Source organism: Leucoraja erinacea, chromosome 28 (assembly GCF_028641065.1).
Source record: "Leucoraja erinacea ecotype New England chromosome 28, Leri_hhj_1, whole genome shotgun sequence".
NCBI classification, from domain to species: Eukaryota; Metazoa; Chordata; class Chondrichthyes; order Rajiformes; family Rajidae; genus Leucoraja; species Leucoraja erinaceus.
Genome location: NC_073404.1, coordinates 12922671 through 12948033, shown reverse-complemented (window position 1 = coordinate 12948033; position 25363 = coordinate 12922671). Strand labels below are relative to the sequence as shown.

Genomic DNA, 25363 nt, shown 5'->3' with positions numbered 1-25363 from the left:
TCTGGTGCACCATCGGGATGCCAGGACTGCTGGTGCCAGTGATACATTATTGACTTGGATGTGAATGTAGATACAAAGTTCACAGATGAAACTATAGTTGGTGGTGTTGTAAATCAAGATGGCTGAAGGTTCCAGCAGGATACAGATCAGTTGGAACAATGTCCATATCTACAGATCCTTGTTGCCCTCCCCACCGCCCCCCACCTGTCCTTGGCGCCAGAGGTGGCGCTGTTGTGGCTGGGGAGAGTAACCATGGAGATTCCCCTCTGATTATCCAAGGCATTTCAACCATCCACCACCTGGAGGCAAGAGTGTGATGGAACGCACTCCACCGCTGGGGTGAGTGTAGCTCTCCACACTCTCACCAACAGCCCAGGTAGCCGGCACCCCGTCCACCGGTACAGTGTCTACTACCGACAAAGTTCTCCACGGTTCCTCTCCCTGCCAGGGAACACCACCGCCTGCAGCATCCCCTCCAAGTAACCCACAATGCCGACTTGGGGGACACATTGGTGGTCCTGCCTTGTTGCTGGAACTCCCCCTCTGCACAACTGGAGGGGAGCCCCTTCACCAGAAGCCCAGCGCTGCTTCAACATGGTGGCGCGTCTCCCCACCCTGTCGGGGGCATTAAGTGCCAGTGAACTCAGCTCGTCGTTGAATCAAACACCCGCTGCCCTTCCCACCGATTCCACATTCAGCCTCAAGGGGCAGCGAGCATCTTGTTGTGGGCAAAATGGAAAATAAATTCAACCTGCGTGCTGGCTTCAAGATTAAATTTAATTGGGTCAGAAAGTGAACTGTAACACGGCGGGGGGGAAAAGGTCGGGACGGGGCGGGGATGGGACGGGGTGAAACACGCGGTGGTTTGCAGCCCAGGGCTGAGCACTGTCCGCTGGGTGCCTTGAGCTGCCATGTCTGTGTGTGTGGAGGAGCAGAGTCCTGGGCCCAGGGGGCGTGGGGGTCACGACTCGCTGTCGGAGGTGGAGCTCTCCCGGCTGATCTCGATCTGCAGTGAAGGCAGGTTATCCAGCCGGCTCTTCTTGTGCGACCGTTCCTTTTCCCTGATCAGAGCCCCCCAGGCTCGCTGCAGAGCAATGTCGCCATCTTCCTCTTTCTCCTCGGCCTCCACTGTCTCCTCCTGCGCCTCTACTTTCTCCACGGGAGCCTCCTTGTCCGCCTCCTTCTCCGGCGACTTCTCCGCTGTCCCGCGGACCTTGCCGAGGCGGCTCCACAAACCCCCTGCAAGCAAACACACCAACGTCAGCTGGGGCCGAGGCTGCCCCTCCTTCATCAAGGCCCCAGCTCATCATTAGGGGAGGGAGGAGGATGTGCTAGGGGGAGGAGGGGCAGAGACGGGCAAGATGCAGAGGGGTCAGGGGTGCAAGCCTTCCCTAGACGTCACTGTTTCTGCTGTTCTCTCTGATCCACTGTTGGTAATGATGGAAAGGGAAACCAGGTCCAAGGTTCGGTTCGCTGAACGGTTCAGTACAGCACCAGCCCTGCGGCCCCACAATAGCCGTGCCAAACATGATGTCAAGATAAAACTAGTCCCATCTGCCAGCACGTGATCCATATCCCTCCATTGTTTGCTGGTCTAAAAGCCTCTTAAATGCCGCTGTCATATCTGCCTCCACCACCCCGGCAGTGTGTCCCAGGCTCCCGCCACTCTCTGTAAAATAACTTGCCCCATATATCTTTAAACTTTGACCCTTTCACCTCAGAGCTGTGCCCTCTAGACTTTGACATTTACATACTAGGGGAAAATGTTCAGACTACCTACCCTGCCTATGCCTCTCATAATTTAATAAACTTCTATCAGGCTCCCCTCAACCTCCAATGTTCCAGGGAAAACAATCATGTTTGTCCAATCTCTCCCTGTAGTTAATACCCTCTAATCCAGCATCTTTCTGGTGAACCTCTCATGCACTTTCTCCAACGTCTCCACATCCTTCCTGTAATGGGGCGACCAGAACTGCATATAATACTCCAGATGTGGTCAAATTAAAGTCCGATAAACCTCCAGCATAACTTCCTCAATTTTACATTTAATGCTCTGACTGATGAAGGCAAGCATACTGTCTGCCTTCTTCACCACTCTATCTACTTGTAGCTTAGTTTAGTTTAGAGATACAGCGTGGAAACAGGCCCTTCGGCCCACCGAGTCCGTGCCGACCAGCCATCCCCGCACGTTAACACTATCCTCCACACACTAGGGACAATTTACACTTATACCAAGCCAATTAACCTACAAACCTGTATGTCTTTGGAGTGTGGGGGGAAACCCACATGGGTCACGGGGAGGATGTACAAACAGCACCCGTAGTCGGGATCGAACCTGGGTCTCTGGTGATGCAACCGCTGTAAGTACTGAGGTTGCCATTGTCAGGGAGCTATAGAGTTGGACTCCAAGATTGCCCTGTACATCAGTGAATGTTGCCATTAACTGTCTACTTTCCCCTCGCATTCGACCTCCCAAAGTGTAACAGCTCACACTTGCCCAGATTTAATTCTATCTGCTATTTCTCTGCCCATTCCTGTAGCTGATATCTATTTCCTGATGTACACTTTACATCCTTAGAATCCAGTACAAGATTCCTGAAACAATTAGTGGGAGAGGACCGTTCGGTCGCACCTGGAACATGGTTTTTAAAAGGGAAATCACATCCCGACAGATACATTAAAATGCTTTGAGGATGTAAAGCTCTACAGACTCAGATATTGTTCCTGCAGATTAGACATGAGCAAAGGCGACTCCACACCGTCAGGACAGAGAACGGGGAGCTAGAATGATGGAGAGATACAGCCCAGAAACAGGCCCTTCGGCCCATTGAGTCCATGCTGACCATCACCACCCATTTACACTGATCTGTAAGGTTTCACACAGGAGGTTGGTCAACCGATTAGAGCACATGGAGATGATAATGGAGGTAACATACTGACACGGGTTGAGAATTGGCTACTGATGAGAAAGTATAGTGGGAATAAGGAGATCTGGGTGGGCAGAATGTGACCAGTGGGGTATGGCAGTGGGCCCCAGATATTCACATTCTACACTGGTGCTTTGTCCAAGGAGAACACACAGTTCAAGTTCACTGAAAGAGCTCAACTCTGCAAGATGGTGGAGTGGGAGAGAGCACGGCAGAGGGAATGCCGCAGGAAAAATGTGATGCCTGTGACGGAGAACGTGGTGCCTGTGAAACTGTGAGATATTAGATGTTGGTGAAGAGGATCGGAGAACGAGTTCACAGCACACAGAGTGGACAAGTGGTTCAGAGAGCAAATGCCAGCCTGCAGATTTGTCTCTGTATCATGAGAGGAATAGATCGGGTAGACGCACAGTCTTGCCCAGAGTAGGGGAATCGAGAACCAGAGAACATAGGTGAGGGGGGGGATGATTTAATAGGAATCTGAGGGGTAACTTTTTCACACAAAGGGTGAAGATGCCGCACTCTTGTAGGTGTAGGAGGTAGTGAAGCAGGCACTATCGCAATGTTTAATAAACATTTACACAGGTACATGGATAGGACAGGTTTGGAAGGATACGATTCAAATTCAGGCAGGTGGAACTGGTGTAGATGGGACATGTTGGCCAGTGTGGGTGTTGGGCCAAAGGGCATGTTTCACACCGTACGACACTATCTTGGTGTACGTGACAGTATTAAACCTGTACAAATGTTGCCTTTATAACCTTACTGTATCTGGGGACAGGTGACAGCAATAAGCCAATACCATATGTCAGCTTTTGTCAAGAGAGGGATGAGCGTTCAGGAGCGCAGCCTGGAGCAGTGCGGACAGCTCTCGTCTCGCTGGCCAGGGAGGGATGTCCTTGCCATGAGTTTGCACACAGTAGATTATCCGGGTGGGATGGGGAGAGGCGGAGACCGGGCAGACATACCAGTTTTCTTGGGCTTGTCCTGTGGGAAGCTCCTGCCGTCGTGTTTGGGGATGCCCAGCCTGCTGTGGACGTCTGTCTGGGGCTCCCGCCGGCTGACGGTGACACTGCTGCTCTGTGGTGAGTGCGGCCTCTTCCCCAGCCTCTGCCGGACACCTGCAGACCGAGACAGGAGGGTGGCATCGGTCAAAGTCAGCTAACGCCTGTTGGCACCATCCTCACCGGCACCTCACTGGTGAGCTGCACCCTCCGCCCTCTCCCCACGCCGAGTTACTCCCCACACCCGCAGTATTACTCCCCACTTCCCCAGAGAATTACTCCCCACTTCCCCAGAGAATTACTCCCCACTTCCCCAGAGAATTACTCCCCACTTCCCAGTTTTACTCCACACTTCCACGCAACCTCTGAAAGCTCCCATTAAAACCACTCCATTGCCCCTCCACGCTGCATGTCTTGCTGACTTGCTGTGGGACACATTCACCGTCTCCCTGTGTGATCTTTTGTCGACTGCCTGTAAGGCAGGTCCCCTGGTTACCAATGCTCCTCATTAAACCGGTGCAGTGTGGGTACAGTACTGGTGACGGAGAACAGAGTCGGGTACAGCACCAGGTACAGTACCGGTGACAGTGATCGGTGTGGAGCAGGTATTGGTGGTGGCGTGGACACTGGTGTGGAGTGGGTACGGTACCGGTGATAGTGGTGCGGGTAGGGAATTGGTGAAGGAGGGGTACAGTATCGCGAGTGGGGAACAGGGGCTGGTGAGGAGCGGTGATTGGTGACGGAGGGGTGCGGTGCCCGAGGTACTAAGGGGTACAGTACCAGTGGTGGGGAGTGGGCACAGAGGGGTTCAGTACCAGTGGCACAGAGTGGGTACGGAGGGGTGCAGTACCTGTGGCACAGAGTGGGTACAGTACCGGTGGTGGGGAGTGGGCACAGAGGGGTTCAGTACCTGTGGCACAGAGTGGGTACAGTACTTGTGGCACAGAGTGGGTACAGTACCGGTGGTGGGGAGTCGGTACGCAGGGTTACAGTACCTGTGGCACAGAGTGGGTACGGAGGGTTACAGTACCTGTGGCACAGAGTGGGGACAGAGGGTTACAGTACCTGTGGCACAGAGTGGGGACAGAGGGTTACAGTACCTGTGGCACAGAGTGGGGACAGAGGGTTACAGTACCTGTGGCGGAGCTGCTGGCTGCACTGGGCTGCTGTCTCTCCGCCAGCTGCCGTTTCTCCTCCAGCAGCAGCCGAACGTCCGACACCTTCTCCGTCGACAGCCGGGCTCCGATCCGGTTCTTCACGTTGGGCACCGCCGGCACGCTCACCTCCGGCCTTATGGAATTCCTGGAGAAATAGCAAGATCGGCAGAGGGGGCAATCACCACAAATATACATCGCAAGCACGAGCGCCACACAGCTGCAAACATCCTGTGCCCTCTCTGTGTGTCTGGGCCGATGCAGGCTGCAGCACTGACTGACCGACCGACCAGCGCCAGACCCGGTCCAAGCAGATTACACACAAGGGCAGTGTGGTACAAATCTACATCCCTCGGTGAGAGACAATCACAGGGTGAACTAATGGGGGGGAATGTTGGAGACTGCCACACTGGTATCTCTGTATCGGAAAGGATTTGATGGGGTCAATGGGAAGGGGTTTCTGCAGCAGAAAGGGAGAATTCCAGCCAGGTGCCGCCCAGAGCAGCAGGATCTGGGGACATTGCCCGGAAGTCAGGAGACATTGTTGCCACCAATCACGTATTTGTGTGGTGGTGTCAGGGGAGGTGGCACCAGAATAGATGAAAGGAGTCAACATATCTGTTGTAAACACACAACATAGACCAGTATAGCACTGGAACAGAGTGACTTTCACTCTGAAGAAGGTCCTCAATCCGAAACATCATCCTTTCCTTCCCTCCTGAGAAGCTGCCTGTCCCGTGACTGACTATCGACAGGAATAGGCCATTCAGCCCACAATGTCCGTGCCGAACATGACACTATTCTCCTTTGCCTGCAAATGATCCATATCCATGTGCCTATTTAAAAACCTCTTAAACACCACTCTCAGATCTGCCTCCACCACCACCAATATACGCCACGGCCTTTGAGAGGAGCCGAATGGTATTGGAACGATCCGCTTAGGCCGCCGAGGGACCGGCCCCCAAATTCGTCCGCAGAAGTCGGCTATGGGAACGGATCTGCCTGCTCCAGCTGGGCCAGCGTTCCAGAGCACCGGCCGCAGGGGCCGATCAGCTGTAGAAGTCCCGATGAGATTGAGATCGGCCGCCTCACCCAGCGTAGGCACCGCATTTTCAGGGGGACTTCCGGTGTGATCTGTGTGCAGCGACACCCTGGTCCCTCTGAATGATCTGTCATCATTTAAAAATACTAAAGTAGGTCACGAGACATTTTGCCTCGTTATATTCCAGTTGGCCAGTCCCTGCCCATCATTGATCCACCCGATATCCCTCTGAAACTCGACTTCTTCCATACAACCCACACTGCTGCAGAACATTTGGATACATTACACATGACCCCCTCATTCAAGTCAATGCTATAGACTGTAAACGGCTCTGAACCCATTATTAATCCCCATAGCCTCACACCAACCAGTTACTCCAACTTATTCTGCCACTGGCTTGCACGCCCAGCTCTTGAAGCTTGCAAACCCACACCAGGCACTCGACCCGAAGCATCACCCATTCCTTCTCTCCAGAGATGCCGAGTTACTCCAGCATTTTGTGTCATCTCTGGTGAAAACTAGCATCTGCAGTTCCTTCCCACACATTAAGCCGACACTCACTGCCTGTTTTGTGAACCTACAGCAGGTTACAGCTGATACTGCCTGTCCTCGTTCCTGCACTGCTGTCCCGTATCCACCAGGAGGCGGTGTGGATACTGGTTTTGCCAGGTTGCTCTGTGACACCTTCCATTCACCGGTGCGGGGCGGGGAGGGAGCGCAGCAGCAAGGAGTCACTGCCTTCAGTGGAGGGGAGGGGAGGGGGGGGTGAAGCTAGGAGACGGTGTGTCCGATCCCCACCTAATGGTCTTCAGCCGAGCCTCCACTTCGTCGGCGTACATAGTCATCTTCAGACTCTTCTTGGGCGAGGGCATGGAGATCATCTTCAGCTCCAGGTCGTAATCCATCTCGTCAGAGTCTGAGGCGTGGGGGCTAGAGGGCCCCGTCCGGCTCTCGTTGCGATACTCCACCACCACACGGTCGTCTGCCTCCATGTCCTGCTCCGTCTCGTCCTCGTCCTCCTCCTCCTCCTGGATGGGTTCTTCAGGGACGTTCCCCAGACCTGCAGACAGGGAAACGCCGTCAGCAACCCCTAGCGCTTTGACTGCAGAGTCACAGATCTCCTCCCAGCCCGGGCCTGGACAAGACCAGCACCCCTGCCCCCAGATGCGCCCAGCAACCCTCACCTGCCCCCAGCTCCTCATCATGCAACACGCCTCCCCCTCTCATTGCAGACGCTGGAATCTCCAGCGACACCCAGAGGGCTGGAGGAATTGAGCGGACCAGGCAGTGTCTGTGGGGAGAATGGATACATGTTGTTTGGGGTCAGGACCCATCCTGACTGATGGGAGTAGGGGGATGTCAGCTGGAAAGGGGAGTCGGGGCAGGACAAAGCCAGGCAAGTGATAGGTGGATACAGGTTCGATCGGCAGTTGGGTGGAGGGTGGAGTAAGTGACAAAGGTTAGAAGTGAAAAGGAGACAAAGATGTGTCAGCCTATCGCCTGTCCATTTCCTTCCCAGATGCTGCTGACTTGATAATAACCCCCACCACCTCGTCTCTCTTTCCCTTTCCCTTCCCCCCCATCCCAGCGCACCTCCTTAATTCCCCAGTCACCCTCCTCCCTCCGCTGTTCACTCCTCTCCCGTCTCCATGTCCCTCACTTCCCTTTTATTCCTATTCTTTCCCCCTCTCTCCTGCCTTCTTCCACCCTCATCCTTCCCCGTAGCTTTACATTTCACTCCACTTTTTTTTTTTTTTGTTTAGTTTAGAGAACAGGCCCTTCAGCCCATCAAGTCTGCACCGGCCAGCGATCCCTGAACATTAACACTATCCTACATACATTAGGGACAATTTTACATTTATACCAAGCCAAATAACCTGCAATCCTGTGGGTGGAAACCAGAGAAAACCCCTGGAGCTGTGGGTCAGTCGGGGTCAAGTCGACAAGGGATGTGCTGTGGTAGCCTGCCGAGCTGACGTCTACCAGACTGAGGCCAGGCAACACATCTCAGACACCTCCCCCTACTTGTCCTTGCACCATGAACCCACAGAAGAGCACCAGGCTTTAATCTCAAGCACCATTACTGATTTCATCACTTCCGGCTCTCTGCCTTTTAAAGCCTCCAACCTTATCGTTCCCCAGCCCCGTACGGCCCGATTTTATCTTCTCCCCAAAATCTACAAACAGAACTGTCCTGGCAGACCCATTGTTTCTGCTTGTTCATGTCCCACCAAATTAATTTCCATATACGTCGACTCCATCCAATCCCCCCTGGTCCAATCCGTCCCTACCCGTGTCCAAGACACCTCACACGCTCTCGTCTTCTCAATGACTTCCGTTTTCCAGGCCCCCATTCCCTCATCTTTACTACGGATGTCCAGTCACTCTACACTTCCATCTCCCACCAGGAGGGTCTTAAAGTCCACCGTTTTTTCCTCGACCGCAGAACCAGCCAAGTTCCGTCTACCAACACTCTCCTCCGCCTAGAGGAGCTGGTCCTTACTCTCAACAACTTCTCCTTCAACTCCTCCCACTTCCTCCAAATCCAAGGCATAGCTATGGGCGCTCGCATGGACCTTAGCTATCCCTGCCTCTTTGTAGGGTATGTCGAACAATCCCTGTTCTTACTCCCCCTCCCCCATTCGTAACAAAGACAGAGTCCCCCTTGTCCTCACCTTCCACCCCATCAGCCGCCACATACGGCAAATAGTCCTCCAACATTTTTGCCACCTCCAACGGGATCCCACTACTGGCCACATCTTCCCATCTCCACCCCTTTCTGCTTTCCGCAGAGATCGCACCCTCCGAAACTCCCTGCTGAACTCGTCCCTTCCCACCCCCCTCCCTAGGTATTTTCCCCTGCAACAGCAGGACATGCAACATCTGTCTCTTTACCTCCCCCCTCGACTCCATCCAAGGACCCAGTCTTTCCAGGTGAGGCAGAGGTTCACTTGCACCTCCTCCAACCTCATCTACTGTATCCGCTGTTCCAGGTGTCAACTTCTCTACATCGGTGAGACCAAGCGCAGGCTCGGCGATCGTTTCACTGAACTCCTGCGCTCAGTGCATCTTAACCTACTTGATCTCCCTGTGGCTCAGCACTTCAACTCCCCCGCCCAACCCCAATCTGACCTTTCTGTCCTGGGCCTCCTCCATTGTCAGAGTGAGGCCCAGCACAAATTGGAGGAACAGCACCTCATGTTTCACTTGGGTAGCTTACACCCCAGTGGTATGAACATTGACTTCTCCAACTTCAGATTGCCCTTGCTTTCTCTGTCCATCCCCTTCTCCTTCCAAGTTCTCCCACTAGTCTTACTGTCTCTGACTACATTCTATCTTTGTCCCGCCTCCTCCCCTGACATCAGTTTGAAGAAGGGTCTCGACCCGAAACGTCGCCCATTCCTTCTCTCTAGAGGTGCTGTCTCACCTGCTGAGTTACTCCAGCATTTTGTGTCTCCATACAGACAGCACCCATAGTCGGGATCAAACCTGAGTCTATGGCGCTGTAAGGCAGCAACTCCACCACTGCACCACCATCGGACACCTTTGTTTCCTTTTCAGCCCCCTCATCTGTATCCATCTATCACTTGCCCGATCTAGATCATGGTCGGCATGGGCAAGATGGGCTGAAGGGCCAGTTTCTGTGCTGTACATTCCAACAATTCCAAGACCTGTTTGACTGACTGCCCCGCCTTTGCCCACTTTCTGCCCTCTTCCAGAGCACAGCCCTTCCCTTGCCCATTTCTTCCCCCCCCCCCCCACCCACCCCACCCCATGCTCACTCAAACTCTTGCCCTTACTCTTCCAAATTTTCCAGCTCTCCTGAAAGTTCATCGACTGTCTCTCACTCCCCCAGTGGCTGCCTGACCCGCGGAGTATTTCCTGCACTGCTTGAGTTGCGGACTGACCTGAGCGGTGGTGTTCGTAATGTGATTCCAGCTCCACGTCATCGGGCAAAAAGCTCTTCCTCTTCAGGACGTCCCGTTGGGTGCGTCGCGCGTGATACCGCCTCTTCCTGCGGAGAGCCACCATTATAGCGTCAAGGCTTTCAGTACACCGCCCTTCATCAGTCAGGGCAATGAGCATAGTAGTAGGGACGGTGTGTTACAGGTTGGACAAGATCTTGTTGAGGCCAAGTTTGCCGTATTGTGCTCAATATTGCTATAGGGAGGGTGTCATAAAGCTGGGATGAGTGCAGTGAAGATTCACCTGCATGTTGCCGGGACTCATAGGCCTGTACTATAGGGAGAGGTTGGGCAGGTTAAGACTTTATTCCTTGGAGCACAGGAAGCTGGGGGGTGATCTTCTAAAGATGTATAAAATCATGAGGGGAATGCACATGGTCTTATAACCAGGGATGTGGCAATGTTTTTCACTCAGAGGGTGGTGGATATATGGTACGAGCTGCTGGAGGAGATAGTTGAGGCCGGTACAATAACATTTAAAAGTCACTTGGACAGGTACCCGGATAGGAAAGGTTTAGGGGGCTATGGGTCACAAGAGGGTAAATGGGACAGGCTTAGACGGGGTATCTTGGTCAGTATGGGCGAGGAAACTCTCCCCTGGGCTGGCCTGTAACGGACACCAGACTTTCCGCCTGCCCCCTACAGCAGCCTGGCCTCAGACTGGGTGCACCTAACCGGCACAAACAAGAAGGCGTGGCAGGGAGATGGTCCAAGCAAGAAGTCACCGTCGGCACTCCAGGGAAATGAGGGATGGGCAGCCTGGGAATGAAGCCAGTATCCCACTGCCAGCCCACCCTGGGGTAGAGAGGGGTCAAACACAGCCCATGTACCCCACACACACAGCCCACAGCCCAAGTCTCTCCCTCCAACGTACTCACCAGGAGTTTGACAGGATGCCCTTCATTCCACCGTAGTTGGGATTCCCGTATTTCATGTAATACTGGCTCCGCCTTGCAGCTCCATGTTCCTTGTGGTCGTCTGAAGGACAGCACAGGGCATCAGTAACCGCTGGCAGAGCGTGGCTCCGGCAACAAGCCACCTCCACAACTGCTGTTCACCTCAAACTTGGAGTTAAAGTGAGTATAGGCAGAAGAGGAAGGGTTGAGTGATACAGCGTGGAAACAGGCCCTTCGGCCCACCATCAGTCACCCGTACACTAGTTCTATCTACACACTAGGGAGAATTTACAGCTGTCAACAAACCTTCATGTCTTTGTGATGTGGGAGGAAACTGGAGCACCCAGAGAAAACCCATTTGGTCACAGGGAGAACATGCAGACTGCATACAGACAGCACCTGCAGGCAGATTGGACCTGGGTCTCTTGTGTTGAAGGCAGCAACTCTAGCGTTGTCCATAGCGTGTAGGATAGCGCTCGTGTATGGGTGACCGCTGGTTGGCGCGGACGTAGTGTGTAGAAGGGTCTGTTTCCACGCTGTATCTCGAAAATAAACTATCCTCTGCCTGCACTTGATCCATATTCCTCCACTCCTTGCATGTCCATGTACTTATTTACTTCTACCTGTGCTTCTAAAAGCTCCCTGTAGGGAGGGGGCGTGGTGTGCCACCCTTCGTGTGAGGGTTTGTTGGATAGTTAGCGGTTGACACTGGTCACCGGGATCAGTCAGCACTAAACCAGGTAAACAACCACCGGGATGGTGGAAGGTGAAGGAGACGGACATGGTGATCCTTTTCCAATCCACCAGCCTTCCACATGTTGCCTGGATGGAGTAAACCAGAGCGACACACCCCCAATGTCACGTCCCTCCAGGGACCCACGTCGTAGAGAAAGGGAGAGCAGGCATGCGCCTGGCCCTGACTACAGGGAGAAGCTGTCCACTCTGCTGCTCCTCCCCCCTGGTGCTGCAATGGGCAGAGCCTCACTCACCTCTCGTGGCAAACCTCACTTGCAGCTTGTTCCCCTGCGGAGTCCGGATCGCGGGCCGCAGCTCGTTCCGAAGGATCACTTCCTGCTCTTCCTGCGATAGGGTGTCCAACTGGGAAATGAGACACAGAGGTGAACACACTCACCCCGGCAGGAACCGCACCGTGATACGGTGTGAGATGTGCTGCTGGGCCCGGCACCGGGCCACAGCTCTCACGGGATGCCACGTCAAGCGGGTGCCGGGCATCGCACCGGTGTCTGGCACTGCTACCAGAGAGGCAGAGAGAGGGGAAGGGGACAGGCACGCGCAAAACACTACGTCACAGGGAGACTGTGCAAACACCCAGCCTTCTGGTACACTGACGAGTCCTTTCAACCATTCCTTTCATCAGAACTAGCAGTGCACCACTTTTGTTTTGAGAACAATGAAGAAATTACGACCAGTGAATGAGACTTCCCTTCTGGCAAGATATTGTTTGACTGATAAGCCCTGTTGGTGGTAGATTCTGGGATAAAGGCAGGCAGTCTGCCATTTCTACAGCACTTCACATCCCATTCAGGGACCAGAAAGCATTTTGTGGTTTGAAGCACAGTTATTGCTGATATGTGGGAGCTGGTGAAACAAATTGTACAGCAGCCCCATGGCCCGGCATTGCCAAAGTGGCACCACTTCCTCAGAATGATGCTACGTTTTTGCCTGCAACCGTTTCTCTCCAAAGCCAGTGCATTACGCAGAGGTGATACCAGACCTGTTGGAAGGTTTCTAAGGAGAGGGAACTCTCGGGGTCAGGGTGAACACAGTCCCACGCCTGCCTGCTGAAGGATTGAACTTTGATTCTGTGCCGGTTCGCACCCTGCTGAGACCAGGTTAACCACGAGGGCGCCCACATGTCGGTGTGCCAGCCAGCAAACAAACACGAGGGTCAAACAACAAGCCAGTTACACACTCTTAAACAGGAGGTTCTCCCACAACGCAGGGTCCTGAGATCTTACACCATGGGGCAGTGCTCAGATAAGAGCTAGACCCTGAGCAACTTCCAAACCAGGGAAAGGTTTAAGAAGAATTCTAAGAGCAACGTTTTAATTCATGGGATCGATGGATTTATATGGATCAAGCTGCCACATTACCGAGCTTGAGGCAGGTATTATAAAAACATTTAAAAGACATTTTGACAAGTGCATGGATAAGAAAGGTTTGGAGGGATAAGGGCCAAACGCAGGTAAATGGGATTAAAGAATAAATGAGTAGCCACAGTAATATTTGGCATGAACGAGTCGCAGCGAAGGGTCTGTTTCTCTGCTGTATGATTCTCCCACTCGGGGCGGTACGGTGGCGCAGTGGTAGAGTTGCTGCCTCACAGCACAGAGACGAGGGTTCAATCCTGACTACAGGTACTGGCTGTGTGGAGTTCATAATCATAATTTATTCGCCAAGTATGTTGTGCACCATATACGAGGAATTTATATGTTCTCCCCGTGACCTGCCTGGGATTTCTCCAGCTGCTCCGGTTTCCTCCCACACTACAAAGATGTACAGGGTTGTAGGTTAATTGGCTTGGTAAAATTGCAAATTATCCCTAGTGTGTGTAGGGTAATGTTAGTGTGCGAGAATCACTGGCTGGCTTGGGCTGAAGGGCTCTGTATCACTAAACTAAATAAACTAAACACTGATCAGGACCGGGAGCAGCTCCTGATAGAGGATCTATGGAGGGGAGAGGCTGACAGAGACACCACTGGGTCAAATCAGCCACCTGGGAGGGCATGTGGACCTTCCTGATCCACATGAATCCTTTGCTGTGGGATCAGCTCACTGAGCAACAGGATGGGACTAACGTACTGTACAGGAAACAAGAATAAATGATGCGTTTGAGGGCAGCGTGTTTGCTTCCGGTCAGCCGGCACGGCAAACCTACCTCGGTGTCTGCCGGCGGCTTGCATTCCACCTCCTCTGTGTTTGCCGGCTCCTTCTCCAGCTCGCCCTCTTCCTCCTCCTCCTCTGTCCTTTCAGCCGGGCCGTGCTCATTGGAACCTTCTGCAGTGACACCAAGAGAAATACACAGGGTTGAGCCAGGACAGTCATCAGCTCACCCGCACACGTGACAGTGGGGAGAGTCACATCAAACAGGGCAGGTTAGGGCTGGTGGCCCAGTGTTTCCTGTTCATTCCTTGGATGGGAACCAAGTGAATGCTGGACTCGGGAACATTTGGCTAGGGTATGCAGGCAGGCATGCTCAGACTGCAAATGTTGACATTAGTTTCCAAATGATTGCCAGCCAACAACCTAATGTGCAGTCTCGACAAAAACACACTAAACTGTTTTTTTCAGCTTGGAAATTGTGTGTCGTAGACTGGCTGCCGGCCTGACAAACCAGATGCCCAGCGATCCACTCACTGCCAAGCTTTTGTATTCCAGTCAATCAGTGCTCCAGGCACACATGCTACCTCCCCGTCTCAGTGAAAGCCATCGGTGGTTCTCAGTCGGGACCCAACAATCCTGTCTGGGTAGTATCGTGAGAAGGGTGGGCTCTGTGGGGTCACAGTCACATATTACAGCTACAATCTGCCAGACGGGGTCTGTAGATCTCACAAACCATCTCAACTCCACCTTGTCTACCTCCCTTAACACTATGGCCCCCCTCAAAACAAGAACCGTAACTTTCAACACATCTTCACCCTGGTACACACCTGCACTTCGTAAACTGAAACAGACTGGTCGCCGACTTGAACGACTCACAAAGAAATCATCTCTCACAGTCCACCTTGAAGCTTACAAACTCCACCTCACTGACTACAAAGATGCCCTCATTGCTGCAAAATCTGCCTACCTCTCCTCCATGTTCACCGACCCCTGCCTAAACCACAGAACCCTCTTCTCCACAGTGGGCAACCTCCTCAAGCCTCGAGCCAACACTCTCCCTACCTCTACTCCGGATCTCTGCAACTCATTCCTCCACTTTTTCGCTGATAAAATCAGCACCATCTATCAATCTTTATCCCCTGTACCCGACTCCCCAGCATCTACTCCACCACCTACCAAGGCCCCTCCTTTCAACATCTCCACTAACCTCCTTACCCCTCCTCCACACTGCTTCATCTCCCAGTTTGACCTGGTCACCCCTACTGAAATCTCCAAACTCATCAGCTCTTCCGAACCCACTACCTGCTCCCTCGACCCTCTCCCCACTCCCCTGCTGAAGTCCTGCCTCCCCGTTCTCTGCCCCTACCTCACTAATCTCTTCAACTCCTCATTGTCCCAAGGAATTGTCCCCTCCGCTTTCAAAACTGCTGCTGTCACGCCATACTTAAAGAAACCTGGTCTTGATCCCTCCTCTCTCATTAACTACCGCCCAATCTCAAACCTCCCCTTTCTTTCAAAAACCCTGGAGCGTATCGTTGCGTCGCAACTTCATTCCCACCTCCTTGCGTATAACCTACTTGAACCCCTCCAATCTGGCTTTCGCCCCCTCCATAGCACAGAAACTGCTCTCCTCAAAGTCCACAACGACCTCCTCACCTCTGCTGACACTGGTTCCCTCAACATCCTCATCCTCCTCGACCTGAGCGCAGCCTTCGATACAGTGAACCATAACATCCTGCTCACCAGACTCAAAGACCTCGACATTGAAGGCTCTGCACTCAGCTGGCTCCGTTCCTACCTTTCCAACAGATCCCACTTCATCTCTCTCCACAACCAAACACCTCTGCTACAGCCACAGTCACTCAAGGCGTTCCCCAAGGGTCCGTACTCGGCCCCCACCTCTTCATCATCTACATCCTCCCCCTTGGTCAGATACTCCGCCACTTCAACCTGGACTTCCACTGTTACGCCGATGACACCCAGATCTACCTCGGCACCAAATCCCCCCACAACCCCCCCCTCTCCCATATCAACTCCTGTTTGTCAGCTATAAAAACCTGGATGCAACAAAACTTCCTCAAACTCAACAGCGATAAGACAGAATTCCTCCTCATAGGCTCCAAAGCCACACTCAGAAAAATCAATAACCCCACTCTCACCATCGTCGGCACCACTGTCTCCCCATCTCCCCAGGCCCGCAACCTTGGCGTGATCTTTGATTCCACCTTCTCCCTTAAACCTCACATCCGCCATGTCATTAAAACCTCCTTCTTTCATCTCCGCAACATCGCCAAACTCAGACCCTCTCTCACACCTCCCGCTGCTGAAAGACTCATCCATGCCTTCATCTTCTCCCGACTGGACTATTGCAACTCACTTCTCCTTGGCATCAGCTCCACCTACATCAACCAACTCCAACTGGTCCAGAACGCAGTCGCCCAACTCATCACCCACACCAAATCCTGGCATCACATCACTCCAGTCCTCAAACAACTTCACTGGCTTCCCATCTCCCACCGGATCACCTACAAAATCCTGGTCCTCACCTACAAAGCCCTCCACCATCTGCCCCCCCCATATCTCACTGACCTCCTCTCCCTCTACCAACCCTCACGGTCCCTCAGATCCACATTAGCCGGTCTCCTCTCCATCCACAAGTCCAACCTCCGCAGTTTTGGGGACAGAGCCTTCTCCAGGGCAGCTCACAGGCTCGGGAACTCCCTGCCCCAACTGATCCACAATTCCGTGTCACCCATCATCTTCCAGTCCCCCCGCAAGACCCATCTCTTAACCTCTGCCTATCCTTAGCCCCACGTCCCCCTCCCTTTTCATCTGTGCATTAATTGCCTCATATTGTGTTTTGAATTGAATTCTGTCTTTATGTTGTGTACTAGTCATGTCTCTACTATTTATTTCATTCCCCTTGCATGTTTTTCCTCTACCTGCTAAATTTTTGTAAGGTGTCCTTGAGGCTCTTGAAAGGCGCCCATAAATAAAATGTATTATTATTATTGTAGGCAGTACTCGAATGGATTGCACCCCCTGATTCTGTAACCAGGAGTCAATCTCGGTGGAGGGGGGGTGGGGAGGAGACTAATCTCGGTGGAGGGGGGGTGGGGAGGAGACTACCATTCAATCTCGGTGGAGGGGGGGTGGGGAGGAGACTACACTGTAGAGAGGACTATAGATTCTGTGCCAGCTCTTCCCAACACAAATCTGCTTGGTCTTGCGATTCCCCCACCACTGATCTTAATTGTTTTTTTTAAAGTTTAAAGAAAACCCTTGTGATAAAACAAGTCGCCAGGAGAGAAGTGCAAAACGTTTTATCTTTTTGGTAACAAGATTGCGGTAATTTATAAAAATATTTCGTAATGGACAATGGACGCAGTTGGCTAAGCCAAGATTTAATGACAGTGTGTAGGGAGTGGATGAGGAAGTGGGATAACGTAGAACTAGAGTGTTCCGGTGATCAATGGTCGGTATGGACTCGTTGGGCTGAAGGGCCCGTTTCCATGGGAATCTATGAACTGAAGGGAGAGGGTTCTGTCGGATCACCTTGCTTTTTCGAGCAGCTTTTGGCGTCGCCTGCAGCCTGATTGCCCGTGTCGGCCCCCACGCTCAGGTTGACCATGGCGCGAGCAGCTGTGACGTCATCCAGCCAAACCACATTACCTAGAAAACAGGCGAGACGGAGTCAAAACCAAAACATCAGTCGTAGCTTCACTCAAGCTCCTGTTCCTCACCCCACCACCCAGCAGACAAGTCCAATTGGTAGTGAGAGGCTGGCATGGTCGGGAGGGGGGACTAGAGGGTCCTGCATTTCCACTATCTCAGGATGTCCCTCACTCACCTACCCTGGAAAAGGACACAACGTGCTGGAGTAGCTCAGCGGGTCAGGCAGCATCTCAGGAGAACGTGGGTAGGTGACGTTTTGTGAACCAGTAGGGTCCCGATCCGAAACATCACCCACCCTTGTTCTCCAGAGATGCGGAGCAATCCGCTGAGTTACTCCAGCACTTTTTATGTCCTTTTATTTTGTAAACCAGCATCTGCAGTTCCTGGTTTAACCCCCCATGAAGTTCTTCTGAGGGGAAGACATGTCCCGACTGGAACGAGACAGCGAGGAGATATTTTGGCGATGTTGGCTGAGGGGTGAATATTGTCCCAGGAAGGTGGAACTTACAAGATTCTGGGATTGTTGGATTTACGACCAATCTGAGCGGCAGTGTCATATGGGCATTTTGCATGAGATGGGCCATAGGGTCCGTTTGTGTGGTGCATGACTCTAAACAAGTCGCACTTTGACCTCTCTAAGCCTTTGGCCTACACCATTCAATGTGAGCATGGCTAATCTGATTGTTGACTCAGCTACACTTTACAGCCTGCTCCCCCGGCACCCTTTGTTTCCCTACAGAATCAAAGTGTATCTAACTCTCCCTTGAATATCTTCAAATTATATGTTCTTCATAGCTCCCCGGGATAAAGAATTCCAATTAGTATTGACTCGATGAAATAAATCCTTCCTCAACTGTATTAAACCCTCCAAGTTTAAATTGTCTTCACTGGAACCCTGGAGGCTGAGAAAGGTGGGGTGGGGTCGGGGGGGAGACCTAATAGAAGTATATAAAATGATGAGAGGGTAGACACAAAATGCTAGCAGTGATGCAGCATCTCTGGAGAGAAGGAATGGGCGTTGCCCATTCCTTCTCTCCAGAGATGCTGCCTCACCCGCTGAGTTAAGGGCCTGTCCCACGAGCATGCGACTGCATGCGGCAAGCGCAACCTAACGTGGTCGCTTGATCCGTACGGGGCCAGTCCCACTTCGATCGCCGGAGCCGTATGGAGTTGTGTGGAGCTGGTCCCGACAACGCGCGGGGCTCCGAAAAACTGACACTGTTCAGAAATTCCGCGCGGCAACGGCCTGCCGGCTCGCAGCCGCATTGAGGCCGTACGCACCGCCTCGACGGGCGTGCGCAGCGTCTTGGCGCCGTACGCCTTGCGCGAACTTCCCGCGGACTTCGCTCGAACTTCACGTCAACTCGTACGGGATCACTCGACCTCTGCATGGCCCCCGCTTCCGGTTTGGTCGCGCTTGCCGCATGCTCGTGGGACAGGCCCTTTACTCTAGCATTTTGTGTCTACCTTCGATTTAAACCAGCATCTGCAGTTCTTTCTTGCAAATTATGAGAGGCACAGATAAGGTAGGTAGAATCTTTTTCCCCCAGGGTGGAAGTGTCAAAGACTAGAGGGCACAGCTTTAAAGGAAGAGTAACAAAATGTAACAGAGATATGCAAGGCAAGTTTTTTTTTATACTTGTTGGAATATGCTGCCAGGGTGGTGTTGGAGGGAGATACGATAGGCTTTTAGACAGGCACATGGATATGCAGGAATGGAGGGATATGGATCACGGGCAGCCAGAGATCAGTTTAACTTAACATCATATTTGGCATGGACATTCTGGACTGAAGGCCTATTCCTGTACTGTACTGCCTATATTCTATGTATTAAGAAGGACCTAGCCACTGAAATATGCCCCATGTAGCTATATACTCCCGAAGGGAGAAGCATTCTTGCAGCATCCACCTTGTGCAGCCCCGTCAGAATCTCGGGGACCACCTCCCCAATTCCGAGGAAGAGACGCTGACCAGAAACGTTGCTGCCAAGATGCTGCTTGACTGACTGTGTTCTTGCAGCATCTCTGCTCTCATAGCCACAGCCCTCTGGCAGTTTCATCAACATCACCTCACATAGAAACATAGAAAATAGGTGCAGGAGTAGGCCATTCGAGCCGGCACCGCCATTCAATATGATCATGGCTGATCATCCAACTCAATATCCCATCCCTGCCTTCTCTCCATACCCCCTGATCCCTTTAGCCACAAGGGCCACATCTAACTCCCTCTTAAATATAGCCAATGAACTGGCCTCAACTACCTTCTGTGGCAGAGAATTCCACAGATTCACCACTCTCTGTGTAAAAAATGATTTTCTCATCTCAGTCCTAAAAGACTTCTCTTATCCTTAAACTGTGACCCCTAGTTCTAGACTTCACCAACATCGGGAACAATCTTCCTGCATCTAGCCTGTCCAACCCCTTAAGAATTTTGTAAGTTTCTATAAGATCCCCCCTCAATCTTCTAAATTCTAGCGTGTACAAGCCGAGTTTATCCAGTCTTTCTTCATATGAAAGTCCTGCCATCCCAGGAATCAATCTGGTGAATCTTCTATGTACTCCCTCTATGGCAAGAATGTCTTTCCTCAGATTAGGAGACCAAATCCGTACGCAATACTCCAGGTGTGGTCTCACCAAGACCCTGTACAACTGCAGTAGAACCTCCCTGCTCTTATACTCAAATCCTTTTGCTATGAATGTTAACATACCATTTGCTTTCTTCACTTCCTGCTGCACCTGCATTCCTACTTGCAATGACTGGTGTACCATGACACCCAGGTCTCATTGCATCTCCCCTTTTCCTAATCGGCCACCATTCAGATAATAGTCTACTTTCCTGTTTTTGCCACCAAAGTGGATAACCTCACATTTATCCACATTATACTGCATCTGTCATGCATTTGCCCACTCACCCAACCTATCCAAGTCACCTTGCAATCTCCTAGCATCCTCCTCACAGCTAACACTGCCCTCCAGCTTCGTGTCATCCACAAACTTGGAGATGTTGCATTCAATTCCCTCATCCAGATCATTAATATATATTGTAAATAGCTGGGGTCCCAGCACTGAGCCTTGCGGTACCCCACTAGTCACTGCCTGCCATTCTGAAAATAACCCGTTTACTCCTACTCTTTGCTGCCAGCCAGTTCTCTATCCACATCAATACTGAACCCCCAATACCGTGTGCTTTAAGTTTGTATACTAATCTCTTATGTGGGACCTTGTCGAAAGCCTTCTGAAAGTCCAGATATAACACATCCACTGGTTCTCCCTTATCCACTCTACTAGTTACATCCTCGAAAAATTCTGTTAGATTCGTCAGACAAGATTTACCTTTCAAAAATCCATGCTGACTTTGTCTAATGAATTCACCACTTTCCAAATGTGCTGCTATCCCATCTTTAATAACTGACTCCAGAATTTTCCCCACCACCGATGTTAGACTAACTGGTAATTCCCCGTTTTCGGTCTCCCTCCCTTTTTAAAAAGTGGGGTTACATTAGCTACCCTCCAGTCTTCAGGAACTACTCCAGAATCTAAAGAGTTTTGAAAAATTATCACTAATGCATCCACTATTTCTGCGGCTACTTCCTTACGTACTCTGGGATGCAACTTATCTGGCCCTGGGGATTTATCGGCCTTTAATCCATTCAATTTACCTAACACCACATCCCGGCTAACCTGGATTTCGCTCAGTTCCTCCATCTCATTTAACCCCCGGTCCCTTGCTATTTCTGGCAGATTATTTATGTCTTCCTTAGTGAAGACAGAACCAAAGTAGTTATTCAATTGGTCTGCCATGTCCTTGTTCCCCATGATTAATTCGCCTGTTTCTGACTGCAAGGGACCTACATTTGTTTTAACTAATCTTTTCCTCTTCACATATCTATAAAAACTTTTGCAGTCAGTTTTTATGTTCCCTGCCAGTTTTCTTTCATAATCTATTTTCCCTTTCCTAATTAAGCCTTTTGTCCTCCTCTGCTGGACTCTGCTGGAATTTCTCCCAGTCCTCTGGTAGGCTGCTTTTACTGGCTAATTTGTACGCTTTGTCTTTTGTTTTGATACTATCCCACTGAGGACTCACAGGAGGAATCGTCGATCCACTCTATGCTGGATGGCGGGTACTCCTTAAAGTAGGCAAAGATCTCTTCCGTGCTCATCTCTTCCACCCCGGTCACGTGCAGTGCCTCCAGACGGATCTTGGGGATTGCTGCAAAGCACAGAGGAGGCAACAGTGAGCCGTGCGCAGTCACACGCGAGGTTTAACACGGTAAAACATGGCGAGGCCCTTTCAGGTCTGCACAGTTACATACATCACCAAGCCACACATGTTGATACTTGGAAGGTTTGAAGTACAGATTTGGAGGAATACTGTGATCCGAAGGAAGTTTGAGGCTGAAGGGGATTTCGTAGATAAGGAGGGATGAGACTGCGAAGGAATTTCAACCTAATAATACAATTATTTGTGAAACCCGCCGAGTTCCTCCAGCACTTTGTCCTTTGCTTAATGTAATTATTGGTCAGCTGTAGTATCAGTACACAACACACACAGAATAGAATGAGGACAGCTCAGTAGTGCAGCTGGTTGCACGTGTGGGTTTTCACTGGGTGCTCCAGTTTCCACCCACATCCCAAAGACGTGCCGGTTTGTAGGTTAATTGGCTTCTGGAAAATGCGCCTAATGTGTAAGGAGTGAATGAGAAAGTGTAAATAACTATTTAAACCATCAGGGCCAGCGGCCTTTCCATTTTTTAAAGAACTAATAGATTCTTCAATATCTTTTACTGATATTTCAGCCCCTAATAATTCCCTCTCTTTCAGATCTAAACCTGTAAGATTACATTTCTGTAAAAATGATTCCATTCCTGCAGACCCCCCTATCGTTTTGGTTGAGTAAAGTGTTTGATGGTATTGAGAAAATCTGTCATTAATATCCTTGGGTAATGTTAGTATTTCTCCCGTATCTGATTTAATTTTATAGATTGTTTTTTCCCCTTCCTGCTTCCGAAGTTGGTGTGCTAGTAATTTTTTTTTATCACCGAACTCAAAGTGTAGTTGTTTAGTATTTTGATAAAGTTTTATGATTTGGGAAACATTTAAAGCATGTTTCCCAAAGAAGGGAGGCAGGTGTTTCAGGGCAGTCATTATTCTCGAAAAACATATTTATCTGTGTAATAAGGTATTCATAACATGCTTTATCATTTAAAATTTGAGGATTAAGTCTCCATTGTGTCTGCTTCTCAGTCATTCCACTTAGTTTGATCATAAATGTTAAAGGAGCATGGTCCAAAATTATAATATTATGATATTTCGAATTATAAGTGAATGGGATAAGCTTATAGTCTACTAAGAAGTAATCTATCCTTGAATAAGTTTAAATAGTGAATTTTATTAAAAAATTCCATGATCTGATCTCCCCACGCCCACAGACACTATACACTCATGCCTTCACGCAACAAAAACTACCAGTAACTTTAAATGAATCAACAATAATACTCATACCCAAAACGGATAAGGACCCTGAAGACCCAGGGTCATATAGAGCAATCGCACTCTTAAACACCGACCAGAAAATATTAACCAAAATTTTAGCCCATAGATTATGTTTAGTGATTCATAAATTAATACACCCCGACCAAACAGGCTTTATTCCAAAAAGCTACTCATATTACAATCTGAGACGACTATTTAATATTATATACTCAAACAGAATAACTAATATAGATTTAGCAGTCAACTCGTTAAGACGCTGAGAAAGCATTCAACCAAGTGGAATGGCCCTATTTATTTTCGGTGATGGAAAAACTTCAACTGGGTGAGATGTTTTGCACATGGGTTAAGTTATTATATACCAACCCAACAGCTAGAATAATGACAAATCAAATGTTATCGTCAAAATTTGATTTATCTAAAGGTTGCAGACAAGGATGCCCGTTATCTCCGTTATTATTCACCCTTGCTATTGAACCACTAGCAGAAAGTGTTCGAGCACACCCAGAAATATATGAGTATAATACTAAAAATACAGTTAATAAAATCTCTCCAAATGCAGACGATGTGTTACTATATATTACAAACCCAGAAATCAGCATTCCAAACTTGTTAAATCTTATAACTAATTTCGGTTTATTTTCGGGATATAGAATTAATTGGAATAAAAGTGAGATTATACCAATAACGGAACCTAAGTTATACATATTGCAACAATCACCTTTCAGAATAGTGAATGAAAAATTTAAATACCTAGGAATTTATGTGACCAAGAAATATACTCGTTTATTTAAATCAAATTTTATGCCTTTATTTAATAAATTTGCATAAGAATATTCAATATTGGAAAACACTAATTTCAATACAGTAGAATTACGCTATAAAAATGATTTTCCTTCTGCAATTGCTATACTTTTTCAATCAATTCCTATATATATCCCAAAAAATTTCTTTAAAAAGGTTGACTCTATAGTGACAAGTTTTATTTGGAATTATAAGAACCATAGAATAAGCAAAAAAACACTTATGCAAATTTAAGACCAAAGGAGGATTAGTTTTACCAATTTTTTTATTTTACTTTTGGGCAGTCAATGTCAAAAACATGAATTTTTGGTTGGAAGATATGGATCAACAACCAGACTGGTTAAAGATGGAAAAGGAAGATTGTCTGCCTTTTGAAATTGGTCCGATTCTGTTAGCTCCCACAAAATTGAATTAAAAAATCTATAGTGAAAACTCTATAATATATAGTGGTATTCGAATTTGGAAACAATTAAAAAAGACATTAAAATTGGATAATTTATCACTTTCTCTCCCCATTGCCAATAATCCCTCATTTAAACCCTCAGTGTTGGATAAAGGGTTTGCACAATGGAAAAATCATGGAATTAAAAATATGGGACATCTTTATAGAAATGGTATTTTCCTCTCGTTTCAGGAGTTACAACAGAATTACGGATTACATTCAAATAATTTTTTTTAGATATTTACAACTTAAAGATTATGTTAAAACACATACACGAGAATACAGAACCAGAGAACCAGAGATTTTAGATGAATGTTTGAATAAACACCCTAACACAGTCAAATTAATATCTTACCTTTATAATACATTTTTAGACAGTGAGAATCCATCGACGGAATTATACAGACTAGCATGGGAAAAGGATTTAGCTCAACCCATAACGAAAGATATTGTGGGACGAAAGCCTACAACATATACACCAATGTTCGTTAAATACCAGACATTCTTTAATACAATTTAAAGTACTACATAGACTGCATTATTCTAAAACAAAATTAAATAGAATTTTTCCTAATATCTCTCCTATCTGTGATAAATGTCAATACCACGTGGCTAATTTAACCCATACTTTTGTAAACTGTATAAAAAATTTTAATTACTGGATTGATATTTTTTAAATAATCTCTGTAGTCGCCAATATCTAAATGGATACCAACCCTAAATTAATAATATTGGGCATATCAGAACAATACCTAAAACTCAGAATAAACCAAAGAAATTTCCTTGATTACAGTATAATAATTGGGAAAAAATTGATATTAAAATTTTGGAAAAACCCAACAACCCCCACAATCAAGATGTGGATTATGGAGATGTCCGAGACCTTACATTTGGAAAAAATTAGATATGTCTTAATTGACAAAACAGAATTATTTATTAGAATATGGTCTCCATTTATAGATTATTTGAAGGGATAGATTGGACCGGCGCGGAGGCCGGACTGAAGCCTGAACCCAGGGCTAGATGAATAGTTGTTCTCTGACCTAAAGACCTATCTCCCAAGTTGTATTATTGATAGTTTATCCTATTTTTCAAATCTCTTTATTTATTTATTTTCCCTA

At 49.2% G+C, this 25363-nt stretch overlaps 1 protein-coding gene across 1 annotated transcript in view; it reads right to left on the bottom strand.

Moving 5' to 3' along the window:
* Window positions 1-759: 759 nt before the first annotated feature.
* The window catches only part of ncbp3 (nuclear cap binding subunit 3), a 30032-nt gene continuing 5428 nt past the window's right edge, over window positions 760-25363 (bottom strand). Inside the window, exons 4-13 of the mRNA XM_055657754.1 lie at window positions 21591-21716; window positions 17388-17504; window positions 13888-14006; window positions 11978-12086; window positions 10971-11070; window positions 10036-10142; window positions 6926-7187; window positions 5067-5233; window positions 3896-4048; window positions 760-1239 (exon numbers count right to left, since the gene is read on the bottom strand). Coding sequence (XP_055513729.1) covers window positions 962-1239; window positions 3896-4048; window positions 5067-5233; window positions 6926-7187; window positions 10036-10142; window positions 10971-11070; window positions 11978-12086; window positions 13888-14006; window positions 17388-17504; window positions 21591-21716 — 1538 coding nt within the window. The 3' untranslated portion in view covers window positions 760-961. The remainder of the gene's footprint in view (window positions 1240-3895; window positions 4049-5066; window positions 5234-6925; window positions 7188-10035; window positions 10143-10970; window positions 11071-11977; window positions 12087-13887; window positions 14007-17387; window positions 17505-21590; window positions 21717-25363) is intronic.